Source organism: Nymphalis io, chromosome 18 (assembly GCF_905147045.1).
Source record: "Nymphalis io chromosome 18, ilAglIoxx1.1, whole genome shotgun sequence".
NCBI classification, from domain to species: domain Eukaryota; kingdom Metazoa; phylum Arthropoda; class Insecta; order Lepidoptera; family Nymphalidae; genus Nymphalis; species Nymphalis io.
In genome coordinates this window covers 2171335-2199284 of record NC_065905.1, presented here as the reverse complement: position 1 = coordinate 2199284, position 27950 = coordinate 2171335, and the positions used below count along the sequence as shown (strand labels likewise).

The following is a 27950-nucleotide window of genomic DNA, read 5'->3' as shown; positions in this document are numbered from 1 at the left end:
TGCCAACTTACCTCTTAAAGTTATGTTGTCTTTATACTTTCCTCCTGACTCTTTCGGGAAAGAATCTTTCGGCACATATTGGTAGAGGGAGTCGGAACCTCTTTCGTGTACTTTGATGATGTTCATTAAACTGTTCTTCATGAACGGCTTTAGCATCGTCATCACCTTATCCATGAAGTACGGTGCGTTTAAGAAATGCAATTCTTTCAACTTAACTAACATACATTCCTGAAATATTCGAAACTTCAACATTATCGATGATATTATTTACTTCAGTTATATTTCTAACTTTACGGTCTTCATTTATTACAATACTGTTTAGCTTATTATTAGTAAATATTTATATATCTATTAGGTTATTTTATATTAGCTTATTAGGCCGCTGACCCCAAATTTGATGTTTAAAACCCGGGTCAGGCCCATATGAAATACTTAATTGGATTATTTTTCGAGAAATTCCCAGGAATTTGAAATTCTGGAAGAGTGTACTCACACGCCTCGGAAACTTACTTTAAGTCTAAACTCTTTCTGATCGTGTCAGATTTGCGGTCCCATCGGATTATGAGAGTTAGGGAAAAAAGAATTCACTTCTGTCTGCGCACACACCTGTCAAATATAATATGTTCTGCGCACTTGAAAATGGCCACCGCGGTCATTGACTGACAAAGATTTACAAGACATCAAACATAACACATTCTCAATGAATAAGGAATATTTATTATAAATTATAGCAAAAAAACTTAGACTTGTTAAAGGCTGAAATAAAAAAAAAACAATTGTAACTTGGAGTAATCGTGCAATAAATATCTTAATTATAAAACACCCGTTTTATTTCCCATCCAAAAATTCGAATTTGAAATTTAAAGGCGAAACAATATTTTAATACACTACTTTAAATTATATTTGGTGGCAGCAATTTGTGCAAGCCCATCTGGGTACCAACTCATCACATATTCTACCTCCAAACCACTTAGGTGGTTGCGCATTGACGATGTAAGAAATGGTCAAAATTTCTTACGTATTAGTTCTTAGTTTGTTTTTTTTTTACCACTATATACTTGCCTGATGGAAGAACAGAACTTGTTTCAATAACGATAAATCTATCCTGGCTAAGTGTCCCACGCTGCTAAGATCCATGTCTATTAACAAAACGAAACTGAAAGAAAAGAAAATGCTTTTCAACAGAATATTTAAAGTAAGCTGGAGAAAATAGCTTCAGACGAAAAATCTTTAAGACGTACTTGTAATATTGGGCACCGAAATCTACCTCCTGCCCATGGAAATTAGCAATGTTAATATTTATCGCTCATTGCCAACACCTGATCGTCTGTTAACAACGCTACCAAGTATTGTTGTGTTCCGGTTTGAACAGTGAGTCAGTGGAACTACAGCACAAGAGACATAACATCTTAGTTTTTGCATTGACTATATAAAGGACGTAGTAGCCGAGATAGCCTAGTGGTTAGAACGCGTGAATCTTAACCGATGATCGTGGGTTCAAACCCGCTTAAATCGAGGCAAGCACCACTGAATTTTCATGTGCTTAAATTTGTGTTTATAATTCATCTTTTACATGACGGTGAAGGAAAACGTCGTGAGGAAACCTGTATATGTCTAATTTCATTGAAATTCTGCCACATGTGTATTCTACCAACCTGCATGCAGCGTGGAATAAGCTTCAAACTTTCTCCTCAAAAGGGAGTGGAAGCCTTAGCCCAGCAGTGGGACATTAACAAGCTAATACTTTAATATAAGGGACGGTTAATATTTCATACAGTGTCTATGGACAGGGTTGACCACCTGAAACAATTTCAAATAAAATAAAAAATAAGATTTAAATCGATTCTAGTATATTACCCCGGCCATGTTCCTTCTTCGTACTGCAAAAGATCGAAGATCATCATGAACGCGCGGATGATGTCACCAAACATATAACGCTTAGGGTCCGCGTCTATCAGGCGACTGTAAATAACTTTGTAACCGTTGACTGTAGGCGTTGGGAGAGGTGTTACCAGGCTGGAACAAATAAAGTGAGATATGTAAAGTAAATGCCCGTGAAACAACATTGCTGCGCAATGGAAGCCTTTCTCCTTTTAAGATTAATGTTTGATGCTTATTCCACCAAGTTACTCCAGTTCTGGTTAGCGGATATACATACAGCAGAATATCATCTGACATTATTCAAGTAACAGGACTCATATAAAAAATTACAAAAAATAAATAAAATACACACAAATAAAATAAATGCAAATGAAGAACATGAAAATTCCTTGGTTCTTGCCTCGATTTAAGCGGCCTTTGTTCAAGATCAGATGCTATAATTATTATTAGGTAACTGCGTGATTGGTCGATTGGATAGCATATAAGGCTGTAGTTCTCAAGGTTTTATGTTGAAATTCAGGGTAAGGCATGAATGTGACAACTCTTTATGACAGCTGTCTGTTTTTATGTAGCAGTCCAGAGTTTGGATGTTGGCAGTGTCTACACGTGCCTTGGAGTGCACGTAAAACTGTTGCTCCTGACTGAAATTTATTCGGTCATTTGATAATAAGATATATCCCACTGGAGAGATACCTTTTTACATTAATTATATTTTTGTATTATTTAACAGTATTGTTTAATGCAATTAACTTTAAATTTCGATGAAATATATATTCCGTACACATTTAAAAAATTGAAATAATATACAGGAGGGAAGTGGTTCGACTAGGATGTATCGAAACCTTTGTTTTGTTGGAAATAAACTTAAATTGAATGCCAAATTGTATCAATCATTAACAATAAACCTCACAAATAATGATTCCTGTCAAATGTTCATAAGTTCATATACTAAAACATTAAGAAAATAAATAATTATATTAAGCATAAATCCGGGACTACGATTCACTTTAATCAATTGTAGGTCCCTATTTGTTTATTTATTTATTTAATAGGAAGCCAACCTTGCATACAATATTAACATAGTCTTATAGGTAAATTATATATAAAAAGAAAATATGTACGTATATTGTATGTTCCACTTAAAGGTTTGCTTGTGAATATTAGGAACAAGCTTTTTTTATTTTGTTAGTGAAATTTGTAATGTTAATGTATTCATAATTTAAAAGCTAATTTATAAATAATGTACTATATATCTAGCCAAATAAATAAGCCAAGGCTTTTCGTATACCCCGAAAATGACTTGTTTAAGAAATAGCTCACATAGTATTCATAGCATTGATGATTTTCTTATCCACTTCTCGGTCCTTGAACCAAACGGTGAGGAGAGTACGGAGCGTGAAGTGGAGATCGAGAACTTGCTTAGATACCTCAGCACTTTTCTCGCAACAGAAGAAAATCAGTACAAGATCCAAATCTGAAAGTCAAAAAAATTGTAATTGTTAGAAAAACTCGCTTATTATTAGAAAATATGTAAGGTCATAACGTAACGGGATCGCTTCCGCATTCTAGCGTGACGCCCCGACCTATTGGGTTGGGTTCAATCCTATTTGGGTTCCCGGGATACAGAGAACCCAACTAGCCCCGGCGAGCTAGTACATACACGTTTATTTCGGTTTCAGTCCATTCACTTCCTCATCCATATTTTATTGTTTATATTTTAGTGTACGTGTGCATAAGATTGAGCCATAAAATATAACGTAAAAATAAATACATAACTATAAAATGTCTCTGGATTATATAATGTGTTTTTTTAATTAATTACATGTATACAATTTAAGGCATTTTGAGGTATTATTTTCGTTATCTTTCAGATTTAATATGACAACTGACAACGTTCAGAATTTCCGCGTCGCTAGCGTCACTCAAGTCAACGTACAACATAATTAAAATTATTTTCATCTCGTTTCATATATTATATTTCTCGTGTATTTACTAAACCTATATAATATACGACAGTATTTTTTTTTCTTGGTATGCTTAAAAGAATGACACTTCAAACGGATCGATTATAAAGTTAATAATAATAATAATATCTTGGGACTTTATTCACACACGGCCATCTAATCCCAAATTAAGCAGAGCTTGTGCCATGGAAACCAGACAACTGATATACTACATATACTACTTTTCTTTTTGTAAATACATACTTATATAGATAATTACACCCAGACTCAGGACAAACAGACATGTTCATGCACACAAATGTCTGTCCTGGGTGGGAATCGAACCCACAACCTTCGGCGTGAAAGGCAGGTACCTACAAACCACGCCAAACGGCTCGTCAAAAGTTCAAGGTTAAGCGCCTCTTCGTAAATATTCATATCAAACTAACACAAAATTCTTAATAGCAATGCAGGGGTGCATAACTCATAGTCTCATTCGAATTTCAAATCCCTATGTATTATAGTTTAGGTTTGTTGATAGCCATTGTCAACGGAGCCAATATGACATATTATAGTCATAATTAACAATAAAAAAGATACAATCGAAGCTCTTATAATTGATATTTTTAATGACAAATTAATTCAGTTTCGTGAAAAATTATCTATTTATTTTTTTAATAATGATGTATATTTTTTTTTTGTTTTTAACTTATTTTTCTTTGTAAATGTACCTCTTACTTTTGTTTGCTTTTAATCGTATTCAAAACTTTTAAATGTTCTCAGATATTTATATTTTATTTATTTTATACCAATCATGGGATAATTTTATAATAATTTAATTGTTAATGTCTTAAGTATCTTGACTTGTATAATGTCATGTTTAAGGACTCAATTTTATTTATTAGTGTACTTCTTGTTGGTGTTGATATTATAATAAAGAAATAAATAGTACACAATTATGTGTAAATACCTGTGTATCCCTAACTGTCACAGTTCCTTGAGACATAAATCTCACACGACACAAGCGAAACAACGGCATTACATGTACTCATATTCTTAGCGAGATGGTTCACTGAAAAATTTCAAACTCCGGTTTGCTACTGAGAATTGAATAATATAAAACCCCAATTATCTTATATTAAACATAACAGATATTCGATCCTAGGACTTAAAAGCATTATTATCTAGCTACTAGCAACGACTTTTTGGTAGGGCTTTGTGCAAGCTCGTCTGGGTAGGTACCACCCACTCATCAGATATTCTACCGCAAAACAGCAATACTTGATATTGTTGTGTTCCGGTTTGAAGGGTGAGTGAGCCAGTGTAATTACAGGCACAAGGGACATAAAATCTTAGTTCCCAAGGTTGGTGGCGCATTGGATATGTAAGCGATGGTTGACATTTCTTACAATGCCAATGTCTAAGAGCGTTGGTGACCACTTACCATCAGGTGGCCCATATGCTCGTCCGCCTTCCTATTCTATAAAAAAAAAAAAAAAAAGACGCAATTATTTGTTAATATTATAATTAGCAATATAAAGTATGTATGACATTTTTGTTTTCATTTTAAATTAATAAATTTAAAATATTTTTTTAAATTTATATATTTAAATTTGTATGACATTTTAAATTAATAAACTGTGATAGTTATTTCTGCTAGTTTGGTTTTAAATCATTACTTTGTCCGTTTGATTTATAAATAATCAAGGACTCAGTCAGGAGGAAATCGGTCTGGAGGTCATTATTATTATTATTAATCAAGAACTAAGACTCAAGTATACATTCTTGTTCATCATTAATTGTATCACTAGTGGTGATGACCTGCTGACTAATTTCGGCCTCTGCGGCCATTCTTAAAAGCAACTAGCCTGCACAGGACATGTTACAGTGCACAAGTGTATGCGCAAACACAGGTGCACTCACAATTCGTTTGTTCTACATCTTCACGAGAATACGAGAACACAATTATTTCTTTTTTTTTTTTAATACTTAAGCGGACTGTTAATTAGGTAACTTGATAATAAGTGATCACAACAGTCAATAAACATTGGCGATGTAAGAAATACTAACCATTCCATACATTGCCAATGCGCCACGATCCTTCTACTACTAAGATGTAATGTCCCTTGTACCTTCAAACAAAAACGGGACAATACAAAATATAGCTGTTTAGTATTATAATATCTGAAGTGGGTAGGAGAAGCTTGGTTTTAAGCGGAATCTTTTAGATTTCAAAAAACGGATAAAACTAACGTTACACGAGTCACGATGGTCACGAGTTTTGGATATTAAGTATTAATCCGAGGGCTTGGAAGCATTATTTAAAGTAAATGTTTATCTATTTGTTTTGATTTAACAAATTTAATAGTAGAAAACCATTCTCTTTCAAAAGTACTTAATACGTAAATGATTGTCACATTTTACTTTCATGGTGATTGATCAAATATATTTGTTTATATTTATATATATATCAGCCGAGATGGCCTAGTGGTAAGAACGCGTGAATCTTAACCGATGATCGTGGGTTCAAACCCGGGCAAGCACCACTGAATTTTCATGTGCTTAATTTGTGATTATAATTCATCTCGTGCTTGACGGTGAAGGAAAACATCGTGAGGAAACCTGCATGTGTCTAATTTCACTGAAATTCTGCCACATGTGTATTCCACCAACCCGCATTGGAGCAGCGTGGTGGAATAAGCTCCAAACCTTCTCCTCAAAAAAAAAAAAAAAAGAGGTGCGGAGGCCTTTAGCCCAGCAGTGGGACATTCACAGGCTGTTACGGTATATATATCATCTATCTTTCTATTTGGTTCAAATAAATATTCATAAACACTGATAACTGCGATCAATTCTTAATAGTATTATGACATATACAAAAAAACTAGTTAACGTAATAACTGGCTATCAACAGCATAGTTAACACAAATTTATATATTATACTGTATATAGTTTGCCATAGTGTATATGTTTTCAAAATGCTTTTAAAAATTTTACTGACTCGTCGGTCCAGTCGGAAAGGAAAAATTAAATATTCGTTATATCAAGTAATTCGTTGAACTGAGGTTTGTTATGTTGAGGTTAAAATTCGTTATAAAGAGGTAAAAAAAACAGTTTTATTCACCTCAACATTCCGTAATTATTAGATTAGGAGACATACATTGGTGGGAACTTTATACAAAGGTTTTGGGTTGACAAAATTCGTTACTAAGAGGTATATATACTTTTTCTTGATAGTTGAAAATTCCTTATAAACAGGTTGTTCGCAAAAAATGTTCGTTATGTAAAGGGATATTTTACATTGACGCTTATGGACAATTCAAGGGGATTACGAAGAATTTGTTAAATCGAGGAAGTCGTTATATTAAAGTACGTTATATTAAGGTTGCACTGTATGTTGATTAAACATAACTGCAGTTCTGTAAAAACTCACTTCATTACTCACCCGTGAAATGTTGAAAAATGATTTATGGTGATATACTATTTTGATGCTTGTATTCTTGAAATATTATGTCGCATCACTTTCTGACATTTCACGACCAATTTCCGCGATGAGTCTCGAGTTTGTCGCACAGAATATCCCTACTGCTTACTAAATTTTTAAAAAAATATATAAACATTTCTACCAAAACTTTTCAATATTTTTCCAAATGTTTTATCAAGAATATGAGTAGTGTATGATGGTAACGTACACGAAGATCTCAAGATGCAATTTCCTCTCGTTATATAAATGTAATATCTCCTACGCACAACTCTAGTTCTTGAAATTGTCATCGCTATGGATATTCGGTCAGAAGGACTTCAATAAGTTATGGTAGAATAGTTTACCTGTTATGTATTCTTCTGGTAAATGTGGCTGCGTCTTCAGCCATTCTCGCAACTTCTTGATGTCTTCTCGAGAAATGTCAGGATTCTTCTCGTATTCCTTCTCCACTGGAAATGGTTGAACTTGGCCCGACATCGTCTGCAAATGAATAGATAATTAGTGTTCGACCAAAGGTCAATTTTTGGCCAAAGCCGAAGCTGATTATCGGCTATCTCCACAATCCTCAGCCGAAACTGAAGCTAAATGGTTTAAGAATTTATTTCTCAAAATACACTTTAAATATTTGAGAAAACAAGGTTAACGTACTTAAATATTATATATACAACATACGGGCGGTACACAAAAATAAAGAACAACAAATTACTCTCCTCTTAAAATATCGTATGACAATAGCAAGATGCAATATTACGTATCGTTTGTGTTATAGCAATTGGATAGCAATTGATATTATTTTCTTTAGCTAATTTACACATTAAAATTTTGTAAGAAAATACAATAATCAAATAAAAATGTAGAAAATTAGTCGTTGATAATATTAAATGAAACTTTTAAAACGATTTTATATCAAATGCAAATACTTTAGGGCCTAGAGAACTGTTTTAAGATGTGCTGTTTTAGGGTTTTTTTTTGTATAAAGTTAAAGACTTTATACAAAAAAAAAGAAAGAAGTTCGTCGTACAACCATGCTTCTTCATACAATATACTTTTTTTACCGTAGTTGGTTCTTGGTCGTATGAGACATATTTTATTCATCCGTTTAGTTAACCGTTTCTGTGTTTGTCCGATTTTTGTGAACGATAGTTTTGTTTTTATATTTTTGTTCTAAATCCTTAGCACTAATAGACACGTGTTATATTCATATATTTGGGACACTGTCATCGAACCTGTTTCGTTATACACTTTTTCAGTAGGAGATAGATAATTATAGTGAAAAAGTAGATTTATGATTTTGTTTTGTTTTTTTTTTTTTAAGTTAGTACTTAATCAAATATTCAATTTGAGGTTTTACCATTGAATTATATATAAGATATCGTACAGATTTCGGAAAACATCGAATAGTACCTTGAAGTCTAGCTATTAAGTTGGATATTTTTGAACATAATTTATTTATATGTATGTCCCATGAAAGGCGGTTATCTATATGTAATCTCAAATACTTTTCTGAATGAACTCTCGTCAATGGTTTATTTTTGATGCATAAAGGCTGTTGGTTATCGTTTTATTTTTATTTTTGGAGCTAAATATTATATAATTTGTTTTTGTTATGTTAATGGTGAGTAAGTTTTTCTGAAACCATAGATGTAGACAGTCCAAATGCTGTTGTGCTTGATTAATTATAGAATCAATTTTGGTGCCAAAGTAAAACAAGCTGGTGTCATCAGCATACAGTGTTAAATTACCCTTTAAATTTAAGTTATCGATATCATTTATGAAAATAAGAAATAGTAATGGGTCAAGAATTGATCCTTGAGGACCACCAAACGTTAAAGTCTCATGGTTACACTTAGTTTCGCCAATTTGAACTATTTGACCTCTGTTTGAAAGATAAGAACGAAATATATATATATATATAAGCAGTTTGTCTGATTCCTATATCATATAACTTCTGAAGAAGTAAGATATGGCTTATAGTGTCTAATGCCTTTTTCAAATCGATAAAGATGCCCAATCCTATTTGCTTATTAACGACATTATTTCTTAAATTTGTTACTAGATTTATAGTGGCCGCCAGAATACTGCGCTTGGTACGAAAACCAAATTGACTATTAGACAGGAAATTTATACTTTCTAGGTATGTAGAAAGCCGATTGTATAAGATTTTCTCATATACTTTTGAAAGTACCGGTAGAACTGAGATGCATATCATCTGATATCATGATGATAACATAATCATTATCTAGGTTCACTTTGTAAATAGCCCATTTTTTGTTTTTCCTCCTTATAGAGATTATTTCAATCTCTTTATTTATCCAATTAGATCTTGGTGGGTTTTGTATTTTGGTTTTGCTAATTTTATTGGCTTGTATAGCGATCTTTATAGAACTTTCTAGGTTCACATGTATAGGGCCCTTAATGTTTTCTATGGACTTTTCTACTGAGTTGTATGAAGTCGTATAGTTTATAGCCTGATAACGTATTTTATTCTTGACTTCAGGTGTATATTTCCCTATTTCTAAATAAAGTTGTCTGTGATCGGCGAACGGTGGATCAACTACAGACAGTTGAGACTTATGTTTTTTTTGGCTTGTGGAAAAGTGATCACGAATAGATTATTTAGTCAGTGAATATCTAGTACAGAATTGTGAATTTATATTATTTAAAATCGTATAACCATTTTCTAAGATCATTTTTCTATAGTTATTTACAGCACTATTGGATATTTGGTTGTGAAGGAGTCTGATACTAATAGGTCGTAATTGAAATCCCCGAATACAATTGCTCGTTTCCTCTGCAATAACTGTTGTGAGTATTTTTTAAGAAACAGCAATAGTGACTACTATTGCTGTTTTTTGGAGGTCGATAGACGGCACCAATGTCCGCTAACGCTAACCTCAACGCTGTCCACCACCATCTCGAGATAGCACGGCCAGCAATGTTGTTTCTCACGGAGACGCAAATACTCCGCCCTGCCGACACCAGCTACCTTAACTATCCCGGCTACATGCTTGAAGAATCTTTTAAAGCGAAAGCCGGAGTATGCTTGTTCGTCAGGGCGGATGTTTGTTGTCACCGATTGCGCTGCTTGGAGGACCCCTCCTTCTCCATGTTGGTGGTACGTGTGGAACTGGTTCGTCAGAGTCGAGTCTACGTGTGCCTCTACAGATCCCACAATGGTGACTTGGAGACAAGCCGATTATTCGACCATTTTAGTCGGGAGGCAGATGCTACGCAAGAGCAGTTTCCTAACGCGGAATTGGTGTTTTTGGGGGATTTTAATGCTCACCATGAATCATGGTTGAAATCCCTCAAAACTGACCGTGCTGGAAGAACTGCTCACGCTTTTGCTCTCACACACGACTTGACCCAACTGGTTGATCAGCCCACCAGGATCCCAGACATTGATGGGCAAGCGCCTTCTCTACTGGATCTTCTGCTGACTTCTCACCCGGTGGAATATCAGGTTGTGGTTCAAGCTCCACTTGGTCCTTCGGATCACGGCCTTATATCTACCAAAGTGCCACAGGCCAAGCTGCCGCCATCAGCGGTATGCAAACGTCGCGTTTGGCACTATAAGTCAGCAGATTGGGACGGTATGCGCGATTACTATGCGTCAGTCCCTTGAAAGGAACGTTGCTTCAGTGGGAATGACCCGACAGTTAGTGCCGCTGCTGTTGCTGATGAGATCATGTTAGGAATAGAATACTACATTCCTAGCTCAGATCAATATCAATAGGGGTACGCGTAACCGTTGGTTCACTCGTGAATGTGCCGACGCTGTATCATCTAAGCAGGTGGCATATCGCGCGTGGATCAACGGCTGCATTAGCGGGGCATCTAACATTGACTCACTGAAAGCAAACTACAATAAAAATTCCAAGTCCTGTAGGAAGGCATACACGAGAGCGGATGCACAGCGCATTGTACAGATTGGTCATGACCTTATTTCGCATCCTAGGGGCTCCCGTAGCTTCTGGCGTCTGACCAAGTCTGTGCAAAACAATTTCTGCCAACCTTCGCTGCCACCGCTCAGAAATCCGGACGGATCGCTAGCTCACAGTCCGCAGGAGAAAGCCGACCTCCTGGCTAAACTCTTTGCCGACAACTCTGTGATCGATGATTGTAGTGCGCAGCCACCAACAATACCTTCATGTGGCCACACGATGCCTGACCTCAAAATCAGGCAACGTGATGTGCGTGCGGAGCTGCAATCACTCGATATACGGAAAGCTAGCGGTCAAGATGGAATACCAGCCATTGTGCTGAAGAAGTGCGCGGCGGAGCTGTCTCCTGTGTTAACGCGCCTGTTCCAACTTTCTCTCTCTTCGGGATGTGTGCCGGAGGCTTGGAGAAGAGCTAATGTGCAAGCGGTTCCCGAAAAAGGGGATCGGTCTGACCCGGCAAATTATCGGCCAATAGCTATCACCTCAGTACTTTGTAAGGTGATGGAACGGATTTTAAACAACCAACTGATCCATTACCTAGAAGATCACTGTCTAATTAATGATCGTCAGTACGGGTTTCGACCAAAACGGTCCACAGGTGATCTTCTAGCGTACGTAACGCACCTCTGGGGTGAAGCTATCGACAAGCATGGAGAATCGTTGGCTGTCAGCCTCGATATCTCCAAGGCTTTCGACAGGGTCTGGCACAGAAGTCTTCTCTCCAAGCTAGCGGCATATGGTCTACCTGCTCAGCTATGCACCTGGATTGCCAGCTTCCTACACAAGCGTAGCCTTCGTGTTTTAGTAGATGGTTGCGCTTCACAATTCTATGTAGTGAATGCTGGCGTCCCCTAGGGATCTGTGCTATCTCCCACACTCTTTCTTTTGCATATCAATGATATGCTCTCTCTTGGGAACATACATTGCTATGCAGATGATAGTACAGTGCATGGTGGATACCACGGACGCGCAGTGGCTGGGCGGGCGGAAACTGAGGAGAGGCGGGAGAATCTTGTTATTGAACTCGATAGGACATTAGAGCTCATCGCCAAATGGGGTTCTGCTAATCTTGTTGAGTTTAATGCCAACAAAACACAGGTGTGCGCTCTCACAGCGAAAAAGTCTCCATTTTACCCTCATCCCTCCCTCTGTAGCACACCGCTGATGATACAAAGCAAAATCGCCATGCTGGGGATGGACGTTCGCTGCGACCTTAGTCCAAGGGATTACATCGAGGCTATTATAAAAACAGCTTCACGAAAACTCGGAGTTCTGAACAAGGTGCGGCGTTTTTTCACGCCACAACAACTGTGCCTGTTATACAAAACACAGGTACGGTCTTGCGTTGAATATTGCTCGCACCTTTGGGATGGCTCCGCTAAGTACCTAATGGAGGCCTTGGACCGGTTGCAGTGACGTGCAGTACGCATTATTGGCGACGTAAAGGTCACAAACACCCTTGAACCTTTACAATTGCGTCGCGAGATAGCAGCACTGAGCGCTTTCTATCGTCTGTATCACGGCGAGTGCTCTGAGGAATTATTCTCTCTAATTCCTGCTTCCCCCTTCCTTCTTTAGTCCACGCGAGCTGGTTCTCGATGTCACCGCCTAACTGTGACATCAATTCCATCGCGCACAAAGAAATTTGGCAACTCCTTTCTTTGTCGCACTACCAAAAAATGGAATTCCTTACCAGCTCACGTGTTCCCCTCCTCTTACAACCCGGGTTCCTTCAAACGAGGCGTGAAGAGGCATCTTGTGGGCCGGCAAGGCGGGGACGGCTAGTACAGAACATTCTTCCCGACTGTACTGGCCGTCGTCGCGTTTGGACTCCACTTACCATCAGGTGGAGTAGAGTCATTTGCCAACCCGGGGCATATAAAAAAAAAGCGAGTATTTATTTATATGTAATAATGATTGTCATATTTACATTGTTCGTCAAGTCTGAAATATCAGCTAGCTGTAATTTAAGTTGGTTCTCTTCTGTAGATAAGTTATTTGTTGTAGCCTTAATCAGACTGATTTCTTCTTTTATGGATAACACGTCTTGAGATATTCTATTCATGTTTTCAGTTTGTGATTCGGCAATATTCGTTAAAATGGTCTTAATGCTTTCTTGAAATATATTAAATTTCACGGCAAGATCGTTGTCCGGATGCTTTCTCTTATGGCGAAAAATAAATTGGTTCTGCGATTCGGAGTCAATAAAATTTTCGCTAAATTTTCTTAAGTCCGGTTGCGATCCTCCAGTCCTATCAAGGCCGCTTGCTATAGCCATCGAGTTCCTTTGCCTTTTGCCTTCATGATATGTAATGTAATAATAGATGACGAAGGTGGCGATCGGACAACACTCATTATTATTATACGCCTTTTTACATTGAATATATAAATATCGAGCGCGATGCCTTGTTGTTTAGTGGCTTATGCGTATGGGTATAAAGCAAATTTTCGTACCTTGGTTCATCAGGGGTAACGCAGTTAATGTCGGAAGTCTCACCAAAATACACAGCACAATAAGCAGTCGTTGGATTATGGAACTTATAAAGAAGACATTGAGTACAATTTTTCTTCGATATTTTATTTAAAATAAAACAGTAACGAGACGTCCGCTCCGTATGCCGCCTCAAGGTTGTTAAACCCTAAAAAATTGAAACAAGATTGACCAAGTGTTTTTTTTTTATAACTGAAAGGAAGCCGATTTCTTTTAGTTCCTGACAGTAAATTAATTTTAACATACATTTCTCAGTTTCACATTCTACTTTAATCTTGTTGGAACATAAGTATTTTATTTTATTGATTTCTGTGATTTTAAGAATTTTTAGTGTACGCTAAATCCAATTGTTTAGGCAATTTATCTTCACATGAGATATATACTTCCATCTTCTCATCCCTCATTCCATCCACTCATCCCCACACATCCTTCTTCGTTATCCTTACTCTCTTCCCTATCGCGCTTACTCGCTCTAATTGGCTCACATTCTTCCAGTCACTCTAATAAATGTACTTGTTCCGCGATGTTTGTATCCACCATATTTTCTCCATTCATACTTCTATCCGATAAACTTAATTTCTCAGTCATTATTATTTAATATTTCATTGGTATCGTCCATCGTCAACGTAAACAAATCGCATTATTGTTGATCGGACTTCGCTTAATGCAAAACCGGTTCGGCGCTAAGGCCTGTAGTGATCGTTGCTAATACGAAGTAAACAAATACGCAATAGGCCCGGTGACCATTATTATAAATAATAAAGTGCACAAGACTTCGCTTTTCAACTCAATATTTTTATTACTATCATCAATAAATAAAAACCTATAAACTGTTAATTTGTTTAAAAATTGAATTAGTTACTACCTTTTGTTTCTGTTTTTGTTTTTTTGTTCTTTATTTAAATATGTTTATTTTCTGTTTTTATTCTATTTTTGATTTGTATATTTTGTAATTGTGTTTGTGAATGGTGTGTGTGTTCTCCTGTAATTGGTTGTGCATAGTTAGTTTTAAGATAATGTAAAAAGTGATTTGAATGTGTGTTATGTACAACTGTTGGAGATCCAAATAAATAAATAAATAAATAAGCGTAATAAGACGTTATATTAGTTAAAATTCACTTTTAAGTATAGTGACACGATTTTTTTTATTTTAAATGGGAAACTAAGCAATTATATTTTTTTTATGACCGATATAAGTTTTACATAGTTGTTCTATGTTAAATGTTGTGTTTATTAAATCGAAATTCTCGGTAGCGGTTCGAAGTTAGTAAGCAGTAAGTTAAGTAATTTGTTTTTGCTCCTGTGCCTCAGATAACACGTGAAGCTGTTGGTTCAGAATACTTTCCGGTCTTGCCGGAGTTGCTGTCCATCAGATTGGGTGTATTTGTGTTTGTGTTCACAATTGTACACTGTTTATGTCCTGCGCAGTCTGTCTGTGAGGCTAGTCTCTTGAGTATGGCCAAGATTATCGGGTTTTACTAAACTTTTTTATAAATTTGACCAAAGATTTGACACAGATCCCAACAATCAAGATCAGTTTGAAGCAAGCTTTCCGTAGGATTCCATTCGAATAAGCCGTACACGTGGCTTTACAAATAGGTATAACATCACACACACAATCAAAAATAACAACGTTATTCCAATATACGCTCGATTTTATGGAAAATTACTAGATGATTTGATTTATAAACTAAATCTAACATATTTTTGTTTGTAAATATACACATTAAACTTTCGCGGTGTATTTTGTCCGTCTTATATATAACATATTAGGGTTTTAACCGCGATCATACCTTTTATATTATTTTACCCGACTTTGCTGCAGATAGAGCATCTGTCACGGCCACGAGCTGATTGTCAGCTATGTGTATTATATAAAATTGATAATATTTACGTTCATTTTCTAAAACATCAGTGAAGCGATGAAGGTTAATTATATCGCATTATATGTAATATTTGAGCCAAGGTAGGCCACGTGAATCTTAACCGATGGTAATGATGATGAACCACTGAATTTTATGCGCTTTGGCTTATAATTCGTCTCGTGCTCAGCGGTGAAGGACGACACTGAATAATTTCCAAATGTTTATCCACTAATCCGTGGAGCAGCATAATGAAATAAGCTCCAAAGCTCCTCAAAGGGAGAGGTGTTCTCGGCTCAGAAGTGGGACATTCATAGGCTGTTATTTTATATAATTGACTAATAGAATAATTTGAAAATTGTGCGAACTTCTCTCTATAATTCTATTTTACACTACAGACTATCGAGTTTAGTTATTTTAGTTTTCTTAAAATTTCTCTAAACGCTCTAACTCCAGCAGCTCGATCAAAACTTATTGAGACATTGATAAACATATTGAGGGGTATTTTCTTTACTTTAGACGGTGGTTCTCACCACCGTCTATAGTACTCACTTACCATAGGTTTTCTCTTGCCAGTGTGCCTACCTAATATAATAAAAAAACATAATGAGAAAACGGAGAACCTTCCCTTTTGAAGTCGATTAAAATCGAACACATTACAGTATTAGCGAATGTTAAGTTAATAAGTAGGTACATTTATAAAGACAGTAAAAAATTATAAAATTACATACAACAGCGTTCTTATCACAGCGATCACTTAGAGATAATTTCAAGTTTAATGATGTTATGTACATTACTTAATAAAAAAACAAAAATAAACATAGATCATATATAAGTTACACATATTAATTGGGATTTAAGTTTTTTTTTTAATTATTTTTTTTATAATATTGGTAGGCGGGCCACCTGATGGTTAGTGGTCACCAACATCCATAGACATTGGTATTGTAAGAAATTTTAATCATCGCTTACATCCCCAATGCGCCACCAACCTTGAAAACTAAGATGTTATGTCCCTTGTACCTGTAATTACACTGGCTCACTCACACTTCAAACCGGATCATAACAATACCAAGTACTGCTGTTTTACGGTAGAATATCTGATGAGTGGGTGTTACCTTTCCAGACGTGCTAGCACAAACCCCAACCACCAGTATAATATACTATTTACGTAAAAAATTGGTGGCTGGCACCAACTGGATGCGGAAGGCGGAGGACAGGGAGCTTTGGCGCACCTTGGGAAAGGCCTATGTTCAGCAGTGGACAATGATTGGCTGTTGATGATGATGACGTAACAAATACACATTCATAATGTTCGATTCCATTATATATTTTAACAATCAATAATTTACTTATTACTTATGAACTATTTCGATCTGATGTGAATTTGAAAATAATATTTAAATCAAAAGAAACAACATTAACCCTATTACGCAAGAAGAGAAGTCTAACTGATTTCAAAATATATTCTGATCAGACACCTTTACAGCAAAAACAAATAATAGACTTACAAAAAAAAAACTTAAATATTAACACGACAAAAGCAATAAGCATCTTATTATAAAATATATAAAAGGAGTTCCTAAAATCACTGACTCGGCACCAAAAAACTAAGAAAATTAGAAGCTTATCAAAACAATAAATATATTTCACCTTTAGATAACATTATCTCCTACCAGATCACTAATTCTTATGAAAATATCCTAAGTAGAAAAAATCTATTAGACTTCTTTATACAAATGCTCGGAGCCTTGTTAAGTCAACCAAATTAGATGAACTAAAATGTATAATTCAGTCATTCAGAACTCCATCATCATCCAGAGGGATGTAATTGTTGTGACGGAAACGTGGATTAAATCAAACTATGAAGCTAAAAGACTCCAAATAACTGGTTATGTACACTATTTCAATCACCGGTGTAATGAACGAGGCGGCGGTTTCTCTTTTTATACAGAAGAGCCTAAATCATTATTTAATCGAAAAAAATGCTTTGATGGCAATCATTACCTCTGGGTACATCTTAAGAATTATTCTCTGGATATCCAATTTAAAAGAAAACAAATTCCACTTTGCAATAATTAATAAACCGATGTCGGATCACAAACATGTATATCTGGAAATCAAGAAGAACTATCAAAACTCCACCCTTTCTATTAAATATGATGCAGATAATTATAGCGAGATATACAAAATAATAGAAAGTAAACAAAGTGACATCAAAAAACTGTGAGTATCGAATGTTGGAAGAAAAAATTACTACGAGTATTAAGAAAAGTAAAATAACCAAAACTAAAATATTGAACCCCCCTAGACAAGAATGGATAAATAAAGAAATTGTAAATAAAATTAATCAACGGAACATTCTATGGACTAGTTACAAAAATAATCCTCATGATGAAAAATTTAAAGAACTTTTTATAAAAAATCAAAATGAAGTTATTCTAAAAATACAAGAAACAAAAAGTAATTTCCATCTTCGTGGCTTTAATAATTGCAAGAACAAACCTAAAAAAATGCAGAATTTAATAAACAGTCTCACCAATAACAAAACTGTTATTACAAAAGTTAACGGCCATCGGTATAACAGGAGTTGCATATAACGTTTTTAAATCTTATCTCACTAATAGAGTTCAGATTGTTAAAATTGGTAAAATACAAATAAATCCTAAAAATATAACATTTGGTATACCACAAGGATCGATATTGGGGCTCCTGCTATTTCTTATATGTATAAACAACATCCAAAATATTGGATTAAAAGGTGATGTTACTCTTTACGCTGATGACACTTCTCTGTTTTATTTTGGTAATTCTATCCATACCATAATTTCAGAAGCCCAAGAAGACTTAAATAATTTAAATATCTGGTTCCGATATAACCTACTAACAATAAATACAACTAAAACAAATTATATAATTTGTCCAGCCAAAGATAAGAAAATAACACACCACAAGCCATTAATGATAAATAATCAAGTTATAAATAAAGTAGGGGAAGAAAATTACTTAGGATTAATTTTAGATAGACACCTAACTTGGAAATCACATCTTGACAAAATTAACAGCAAATTAACATCATTATGATGTTAATGATGTCTTCCACGTCAAGTAAAGTATACGATATATAACTCCCTAATCAAACCACATTTAGACTACTTAATGGGGTACAGCTGCCCCAACAAACTTAGCACAATTACAAGTTAAGCAGAACAAATTAGTAATAAACACTTTTTAATTAAGACTTTTTTACATCAACTCAAAAAATTTACAAAGATTCAAAAATAATGAATGTCTCTCATATAAAATAAATAAAGGATAAAAATATACACACAGAAAAACAATTGAATAAAAACCAACAATCACAAAGAATTAAATTAAGAAACGCTAATAACATACAACTATAAAAAGTACGAGGGTAACTATGAGAAGAAAGATATTATGTTTGACGGAGCATAACAATTTAATAATTTACCAAAAAATATTAAAGTAGCAAAAAGTATGCATCAGTTTAAGAGACTATTAAAAATACATGTTCAAAGAAATATAAAATAACACAAATACATAATATGAAACAAAGTGAAATAATGTAAAATATTTTTAGTATAAAAAAGTAGCAATAAAAAATAAATGAATAAAATAAATATTAATAAATACTAATAATAAATACTCACTCACTCATACCACTTCCTAGCTGTACTTAATCCGAGTATTTGCGATAAGACCAGTCTATCGACAATAATGCAAGGTTTTCACAGATACTCTCTTCGAAATTGTATTTTTCTATCATTTAATAATATCATGTATACATGCCGCGCCGCTTGGCAATTGTTGTAGTAATATTATGTTCTCATGTTAGTAAATGTGTTTCTTGATGAGAATAAAGTTTCTTTAACAAAATTTGAAATAGTATTTTGTGTAGCTGCCCGCTCCGGCTTCGGGTGAAATAAGTGTTTTATTTTTGTTAATATCCTGAACACAGATCGCAGCGCCCCTACCGATTTAAATCTAAATCACTGAGTAACCTCACTCTGACATACACACACATTAAAATAGCCACTGGGTCATTGTGACCCTCGCCTTTCGGGCCAAAATGAAAAGACGCGGCAGGTAAACCTGACGGTGAGAAATAGCCCGGGTAAAGGGACAACCTGAGGCCCGTACCCAGACTGGCCTAGGCTAGTCAGGAGGAACCAACTCTCTCTGACATACACAACAAATTTTATCAAAATCAGTCTCATTTAGGAGTTCAATGACACACGTACAGAAGAACGATATATACATAAAAAGATAAATTATGCATTTCATTCAATTCCTATATTGAATTGCATAAATTTGCAAGTTATGCAACGTTTCCGTAGTGTAGCGGCTATCACGTGTGCATCACACGCACAAGGTCCCCAAGGTTCAACCCCGGGCGGAAACAGGAACGGACACTTTTTGACGTTGATTATTAATTAAAATTCTCATTTTACTAACGATTCGTAATAATCTTATAAATTGAATTTTAACTAGAAATTAATCAATATGACTTGATATATGCATAAAAGACGATGATAGCAAAAGTCGTTACGAACGAGAGGAACGATAACCATCAGACGCGCTGCATCCAATCCTTTTTTATATTCGCCGGGAGGGCAAATGACTCTACTCCACCTGATGGTAAGTGGTAGTAGAGTCCAAACGCGACGACGGCCAGTACAGACGGGAAAAACGTTCTGCACTAGCCGCCTTCGCCTTGCCGGCCCGCAAGATGCCTCTTCACGCCTCGTTTAAAGGAACTCGGGTTGTAAGAGGAGGGGAACACGTGAGCTGGTAAGGAATTCCATTTTTTGGAAGTGCGACAAAGAAAGGAGTTGCCAAATTTCTTTGTTCGCGATGGAATTGATGTCACAGTTAGGCGGTGACATCGAGAACCAGCTCGCGTGGACTTAAGAAGGAAGGGGGAAGCAGGAATTAGAGAGAATAACTCCTCAGAGCACTCGCCGTGATACAGTCGATAGAAAGCGCTCAGTGCTCCTATCTCACGACGCAATTGTAAGGGTTCAAGGGTGTTTGTGACCTTTACGTCGCCAATAATGCGTACGGCACGTCGCTGCAACCGATCCAAGGCCTCAAGTAGGTACTTAGCGGAGCCATCCCAAAGGTGCGAGCAATATTCCACGCAAGACCGTACCTGTGTTTTGTACAGCAGGCACAGTTGTTGTGGCGTGAAAAAGCGCCGCACCTTGTTCAGAACTCCGAGTTTCCGTGAAGCTGTTTTTATAACAGCCTCGATGTAATCCCTTGGACTAAGGTCGCAGCGAACGTCAATCCCCAGCATGGCGATTTTGCTTTGCATCACCAGCGGAGTACCACAGAGGGAGGGAAGAGGGGAAAATGTTGACTTTTTCGCCGTGAGAGCGCATACCTGTGTTTTCTTAGCATTAAACTCAACAAGATTATCAGAGCCCCATTTGGCGATGAGCTCTAACGTCCTATCGAGTTCAATGACAAGATTCTCCCGCCTTTCCTCAGTTTCCGCCCGCCCAGCCACTGCGCGTCCGTGGTATCCACCATGCACTGTACTATCATCTGCATAGCAATGTATGTTCCCAAGGGAAAGCATATCATTGATATGCAAAAGAAAGAGTGTGGGAGATAGCACAGATCCCTGGGGGACCCCAGCATTCACTACATAGAATTGTGAAGCGCAACCATCTACTAAAACACGAAGGCTACGCTTGTGTAGGAAGCTGGCAATCCAGGTGCATAGCTGAGCCGGCAGACCATATGCCGGTAGCTTGGAGAGAAGACTTCTGTGCCAGACCCTGTCGAAAGCCTTGGAGATATCGAGGCTGACAGCCAACGATTCTCCATGCTTGTTGATAGCTTCACCCCAGAGGTGTGTTACCTACGCTAGAAGATCACCTGTGGACCGTTTTGGTCGAAACCCGTACTGACGATCATTAATCAGACAGTGATCTTCTAGGTAATGGATCAGTTGGTTGTTTAAAATCCGTTCCATCACCTTACAAAGTACTGAGGTGATAGCTATTGGCCGATAATTTGCCGGGTCAGACCGATCCCCTTTTTTGGGAACCGCTTGCACATTAGCTCTTCTCCAAGCCTCCGGCACACTTCCCTAAGAGAGAGAAAGTTGGAACAGGCGCGTTAACACAGGAGACAGCTCCGCTGCGCACTTCAATCGTCATAAACTTTCGCGCTTATAATATTATTAGGACTAGTCTTGTCCTGGCTTCGCATGGGGTAATAAGGATTCCTGGTGGAATAAGGTAATTAAACGTTTATATCGAAACACATACATATAGCTATTGGTTATATATGTATAGTCTGACAAAAATGCGTGGACTGAATAGTCCCAGACCAAAATCATGACTAATCGCCACATACCTGCATCTAACATAATCGTAGGTAAGGACATCGTACAGGTGGTCAGCGATTATATCTGTCTTGGACATCGTTTATCATTTGATCGGAAATCAATCAAATACAGGAGATCGAACGATGCATTGGCTTAGGGTGGGCTGCTTTTGGAAAGCTCGAAGATGCGTTGACATCCAAACTCCCACAATGCCTCAAGACCAAGGTGTTTAACCAATGTGTCTTGCCTATACTCACCTACAGTGCCGAAACATGGACGCTTACTAAGCAATCAATTAATCAATCAAATCAATCAACAGCCAATCGTTGTCCACTGCTGAACATAGGCCTCTCCCAAGGTGCGCCAAAGCTCCTTGTCCTCCGCCTTCCGCATTTAGTTGGTGCCCACCACCTTCTTAAGGTCGTCGGTCCACCTGGCTGGAGGGCGACCTACGCTGCGCTTGCCGATTCGCGGTCTCCACTCTAGGACTCGTCTACTCCAACGGCCATCGGTCCTACGACATACGTGACCAGCCCACTGCCACTTCAGCCTGCTAATTTTGCAAGCTATGTCGGTGACTCCGGTTCTTTTCCGGATAATCTCATTTCTGATCTTATCCTTCAAAGATACTCCATGAATAGCTCGCTCCATAGCACGCTGAGCGACTTTGAATTTGTGGACTAGTCCCGCAGTTAGTGTCCACGTTTCGGCACCGTATGTCATGGCAGGTAAGACGCATTGGTTGAAGACTTTCGTCCTCAAACATTGCGGTATAGACGACTTGAGGACTTGACGAAGGTTGCCAAATGCTGCCCATCCCAAGCGAATTCTTCGATCTTCTTCGAAGCTTCCTTCTCGAAGTTATTCCTACCGACTTGTATTATCTGTCCTAGGTAGGTATATTCACTAACAACTTCGAGAGGTTTCCCCTCGACGTATATCGGTCCCGGCACGACATGCCTATTGAACATGACCTTGGTCTTGTCCAAGTTTATACCGAGACGAGTTTATACCGGGAAGACTCGCCTAGGCTACGCAGCATTTCGGTGAGTTACTAAGCAAAGCATGCACAAAATAAAAGTAGCACAAAGGGCGATGGAGCGTGCTATGCTAGGCATCTCCCTAATTGATCGTGTACCACACGCGGAAATCCAACGAAAGACGAAAATCGAAGATATTGGGAAGCGTATCATGACGTTAAAGTGGAGATAGGATGGACACTTGGCCAGACGGGAAGACGGAAGTTGGACTAAAGTCGTCACGGAGTGGTGGCCTAGAGAAGCAAAAAGGCCAGTGGACAGACCACCCGCCCGATGGTCAGACGATCTTAGGAAAATGGCGGGTGCTCAATGGATGCGACTAGCACAGGACCGGGAGAATTGGCGCGCCTATGAGGCCTATGTCAGCAGTAGATTAATGTGGGCTGAATATGATGAATGGTTGCTGGATCTCGTGCAGGAACTAAATATATATCATTTGTACATATTTGATTTAAAAAAGGAAGAGTAACTCAGTTGAGTTTCTTACTGGTTCTTCTCAGTACAATCCGCATTCCGGACCGGAACCGTTGGTAACGCTAGATGATTCATTAGTACTTGTAAAAGTATTTTTATATAAGAATATTTTTATTTAGATACGATATACATACAGAATTGAAAAATTGAGTATCTCCTTATTTGTAGTCGATTAAAAATTACTATCCAACCGCAACAGGAGAAAACCCAAATAAAAAAATTCGACACCGATAAACAAATTTATTATGGAATAATTAACTTTTATTATTTTTAAGTATTCATTAATTAAAAGAAAAAGTCTAATATATACATATTAGCTTCATTATCAAATTTTTTAAATGTAAACGTACAAACATAACTTGTTTTTTAACTTTTTCTTTCTGTAGCAAGTAATAGTAATTAGCGTGTAGTGTATGCTTTTAAATTATTTTACATAATCTGTGGATGTAATATAATTGTATGTATGTAAGAATGACAAGTGTAAAAATCGCTAGCAAACCTAATAAATAACGAACTAAAATAAAGTTAAGTGAATGTGGTTATAACTAAATAATTAAATGATGATAAATGAAGGTAAATTAATCAAGAACTGTTTGTTTACCTTTATTCCTACTCCGATTGGATTATGGTATAAGTATTATAGTATCATTACAGTACAGTAAAGTAACAGCCTGGTAATGTCCCACTGCTGGGCTAAGGCCTCCTCTTTATTTTTGAGAAGGTTTGGAGCACCACGCAGCTCCAATACGGGTTGGTAGAATGCACATGTGACATAATTTCAATGAAATTAGACACATGCAGGTTTCCTCACGATGTTTTCCTTCACCGTCGAACACGAGATGAATTATAATCACCAATTAAACATACACCAGAGACCGTAGTTATACGGTTACGGTATAATAACAGGCACAAGGAACATAAAATCTTAGTTCCCAAGGTTGGTGGCGCATTGGCTATGTGAGTGATGGTTGACATTTCTTACAATGCCAATGTCTAAGGGCGTCTGGTGACCACATACCGTCAGGTGACCCATATGTTCGTCCGCCTTCCTATTCTATAAAATTAAAGAACGGGCTGCAGCGTCTCTCTGAGTACTATGACTAACTTACTGTGATCGCCAACCCGTCTGCCAAGCGTGGCGATTATGACATATGATTCGTATAATTTTTAGCCTATTTTAAATACTGTAAACGTTAGGTTTTCTTTGAAAACGTTTAAATAATTTTATCACTCCTAATTGTGATTATCGTTCATCTAAACAATCATTCATGACCGTCATACAATGTTTGCAAGTTTAAGTCTTCTAACTTATCACTCATATTTTATCAACCAATATTTCTTTTGTGGGACTCGTACAATAAAAACTTGCCTGGATTTTTTTGATTTAATTCAAAATCACTCATTTTTACTCGTTCAGTTTCGCATACCGCCATCAACTCGGCAATTAAAACTGATAAGGACCGGTCGGGTCGCACAATAGGCGTCCGCCGGGCCGGTGTTTCGTTTTCTTTTCTTTTATTTCGCGTAGGTAATTAGTTAATCACTTGACCGTCTCATTCAATTACCTCCAACCGACTCTAATGTTGATTACACGCATACATAAATATAGCAAATACATAAATACTAAAAATAATTCGAATTAGTCACTGCATATTTTTATTTATCTGACTAATAATTTGAAAAGGTTAAATCAAGAACCTTTATAAAAAGGTAATTACCGTTTTATATCGGTGCATATGATTAACTTAAACGACTCTTAACTGAGCCATCTCGACTTTAAAATGTCGAGATGGCCCAGTGGTAAGAACGCGTGAATCTTAACCGATGGACGTGGGTTCAAGCCCGGGCAAAAACACCTTTGAATTTTCATGTGAAAAAAAATATGTTTGGATTTAAAAAAACTTAAGGGTGGTATTCCACTCGTTATATATTTACGTGAAGACCTTAAAATCCACATAAAGACCGGCTATCATCAATTTTGATTGCTAATTCTCACATTACAGTCACTATCATCACTTATCGAAATTCTGCCACATCTGTATTCCACCAAACCCGCATTGGAGCAGCGTGGTGGAATAAGCTCCAAACCTTCTCCTCAAAAAGGGAGGCCTTAGCCCAGCAGTGGAACATTTACAGGCTGTTACAGTACTATTACAGTACATGATTAACTTTACTAAAACGGAGATACCGTTGAATAAAAGTTACTGAAAGGTTCAGTAAATTTCAGAAAAATATAAGGTTCACTAAGAATGAAGTTCGTCTGTTTGAATAATTTCTTGAATTTTTTGGTAACAACTACATAAGATAAAATATTCATGAGCAAGTTTTAGGTGTATAATTCATTTGTGTTTCGCGTAAATTGGCTTAAATATGACGATGATTGTAGAAGACGTGATGATTTTATTCCGACTTTTAATTACCCGTGCGAAGCTGGAATAGTATGCATATAATTTTTCATCCACGATATACTTAAGACGCACGTTGAATGTAGGTTATGTCATCAGAAATTGATAATCCAATGTCATACACCGTCATACATAGACCTTGAGTTCTTACGTGTTATTATGTCAGTAAATAGGTATACTGGCAGACTATAAACCCAAAACATAGCAAAACAAAATATTGCATTTATTATTATTATAAGGAAGTGCTTTTTAGCATTTATGTAATTTAAATTTAGAATGTATTCGACTTGTAGAAAATTGTTGTTCCATTTTCGACTGTATAAGCTTGAATTACGCATGATATTACTACCGATATGGCACTGGTTGTTTTAGGTTCCGAATTCGCAGAGGCTAGATATTTGTAAATAACACTTTCACTACCAAGGTAATTTTACATAAAACTACGCCGTATGCCGAAAAAAATTAACGAATGTACATAAGCGAGTCCGAATTCGAAACGGGGGAAAAATTACTTACTTGAATTTTATTATCTTATTTTGTTATTTAGAAATTTATTGATAACATAGTACGCAATAAGGTAATTTTTAATGTTAGGTCTATTTAATTAAACTCGTAAAACAAATACTACGTTGAACTTAATTCTAAAATAAAAATAAAAATATAATAATTTGTTAGATTTCCGGTATGATTTCCAAAAATATACCGTTATTAGCGTATTGTTAATTTTTAATATATTATTGCATCTATTAGGATACAATTAAATATTTTTTTTTTCTTATTAATGTGTTAGTTATGGCATACCGCCTCATTGTATCCAATTTTGAGAACCGAATAAATAAAAATATATTACATTTACAGTTAAGAAACCAAACCTATTTCGATGTATGCATCGACCCTATCCCGATTTGGAATCGAGTCCGGAAGCATACAGACGAAATACGTTTTGAGTACGGTTTCGGGAAGACAGCAGTGAAACGATTGAGAGTTCACAGACTCTTGAATAATTCGGCTCGTGTTGCGCGACGAAAGAAAAAAATAAGGAAACCTGCTTGTGTCGTATGACACTGCCATTCCTTCCTACATTAGGTAGTTCATCTCCATATAATCTATATTTAGAATCGTAGTAGCTTATTGATAGACAAATAAAAATCAATAGAAGCATAAACGTTCTTGATAAAAGTTTTTTTATAATCTGCTATTTTTGTTGCTCCAAACTTATTTAGTTTTAATATATTCATTAAAAGTACACATTAACATAGATACGTATGTTTTACTTAAATTAAGACGTATGACAAGTAGCAGAATGATTGTCGACTACCAAAAAACGAAACCTATCAAAAACCAAAAAATAAGAGAGAAATACCGAAGTGTCTATTTTCACCCTTTGTTTTAAAAAGTATTTAATGAACAAATGATATCATTTCAATCTGTTGAAAACAATAATTGAAATTGTTTAGCAATAATTAATCCTAAATGTTTTCATCCTAAATTCATTGTTATATATACAAATTTATTATTTTAATATATTATTTAAATAATATTGATTTAACTAAAAAAACTTACCCTTCGCAACAATTAATAACAATTTAAAAATCACAAGAATAAGAATAAATATTGTCGGTATAAAAATATTTCTTTTTTAAATGACAACTGTGTATTGTACTTACATTTAAGTCAATGACTACAAATGCACTTTTGTATAAACTTTTGTATAAATACAAAATAAATGCTATTTTATTAAAGTAGTGACATCTTATGTTTATACCGTAAACTACGTCGAGAATCCTTACTGAAAATTGGTTAAAACATTTTGTTGATGTCTGACAGATGGCGCTAGTTGTCTTGAGTTTTTATAAAATAAGATTTTAAATACAATGTCGATTTATATTTATCGACAAAATACATATATAATTATAATATAACTGTCACATAACTATCAATCATCAGACAAAAGACCAAATAAAATAATAATGATGAAGTGATGCGTAAAATAAAAGAAAACCTATCGATAAAAAATATAATATTTAGTCATGTAATAACACATAAGCTCAAAATACATTTTATA

General features: G+C 36.1%; 1 protein-coding gene across 2 annotated transcripts in view; it reads right to left on the bottom strand.

The window, feature by feature from the left end:
* Positions 1-27545, bottom strand: part of LOC126775576 (clavesin-1-like) — a 28917-nt gene extending 1372 nt beyond the window's left edge. The window contains exons 1-6 of one of the 2 annotated variants that reach the window (XM_050497616.1): positions 27459-27545; positions 7653-7788; positions 3202-3355; positions 1858-2016; positions 1063-1156; positions 12-228 (exon numbers count right to left, since the gene is read on the bottom strand). In XM_050497616.1, the coding sequence (XP_050353573.1) occupies positions 12-228; positions 1063-1156; positions 1858-2016; positions 3202-3355; positions 7653-7785 (757 nt within the window). In that variant the 5' untranslated portion in view covers positions 7786-7788; positions 27459-27545. Of the gene's footprint in view, positions 1-11; positions 229-1062; positions 1157-1857; positions 2017-3201; positions 3356-7652; positions 7789-27448 lie in introns of both variants that reach the window. The other variant, XM_050497615.1, reaches the window with a different exon arrangement.
* Positions 27546-27950: the final 405 nt, after the last annotated feature.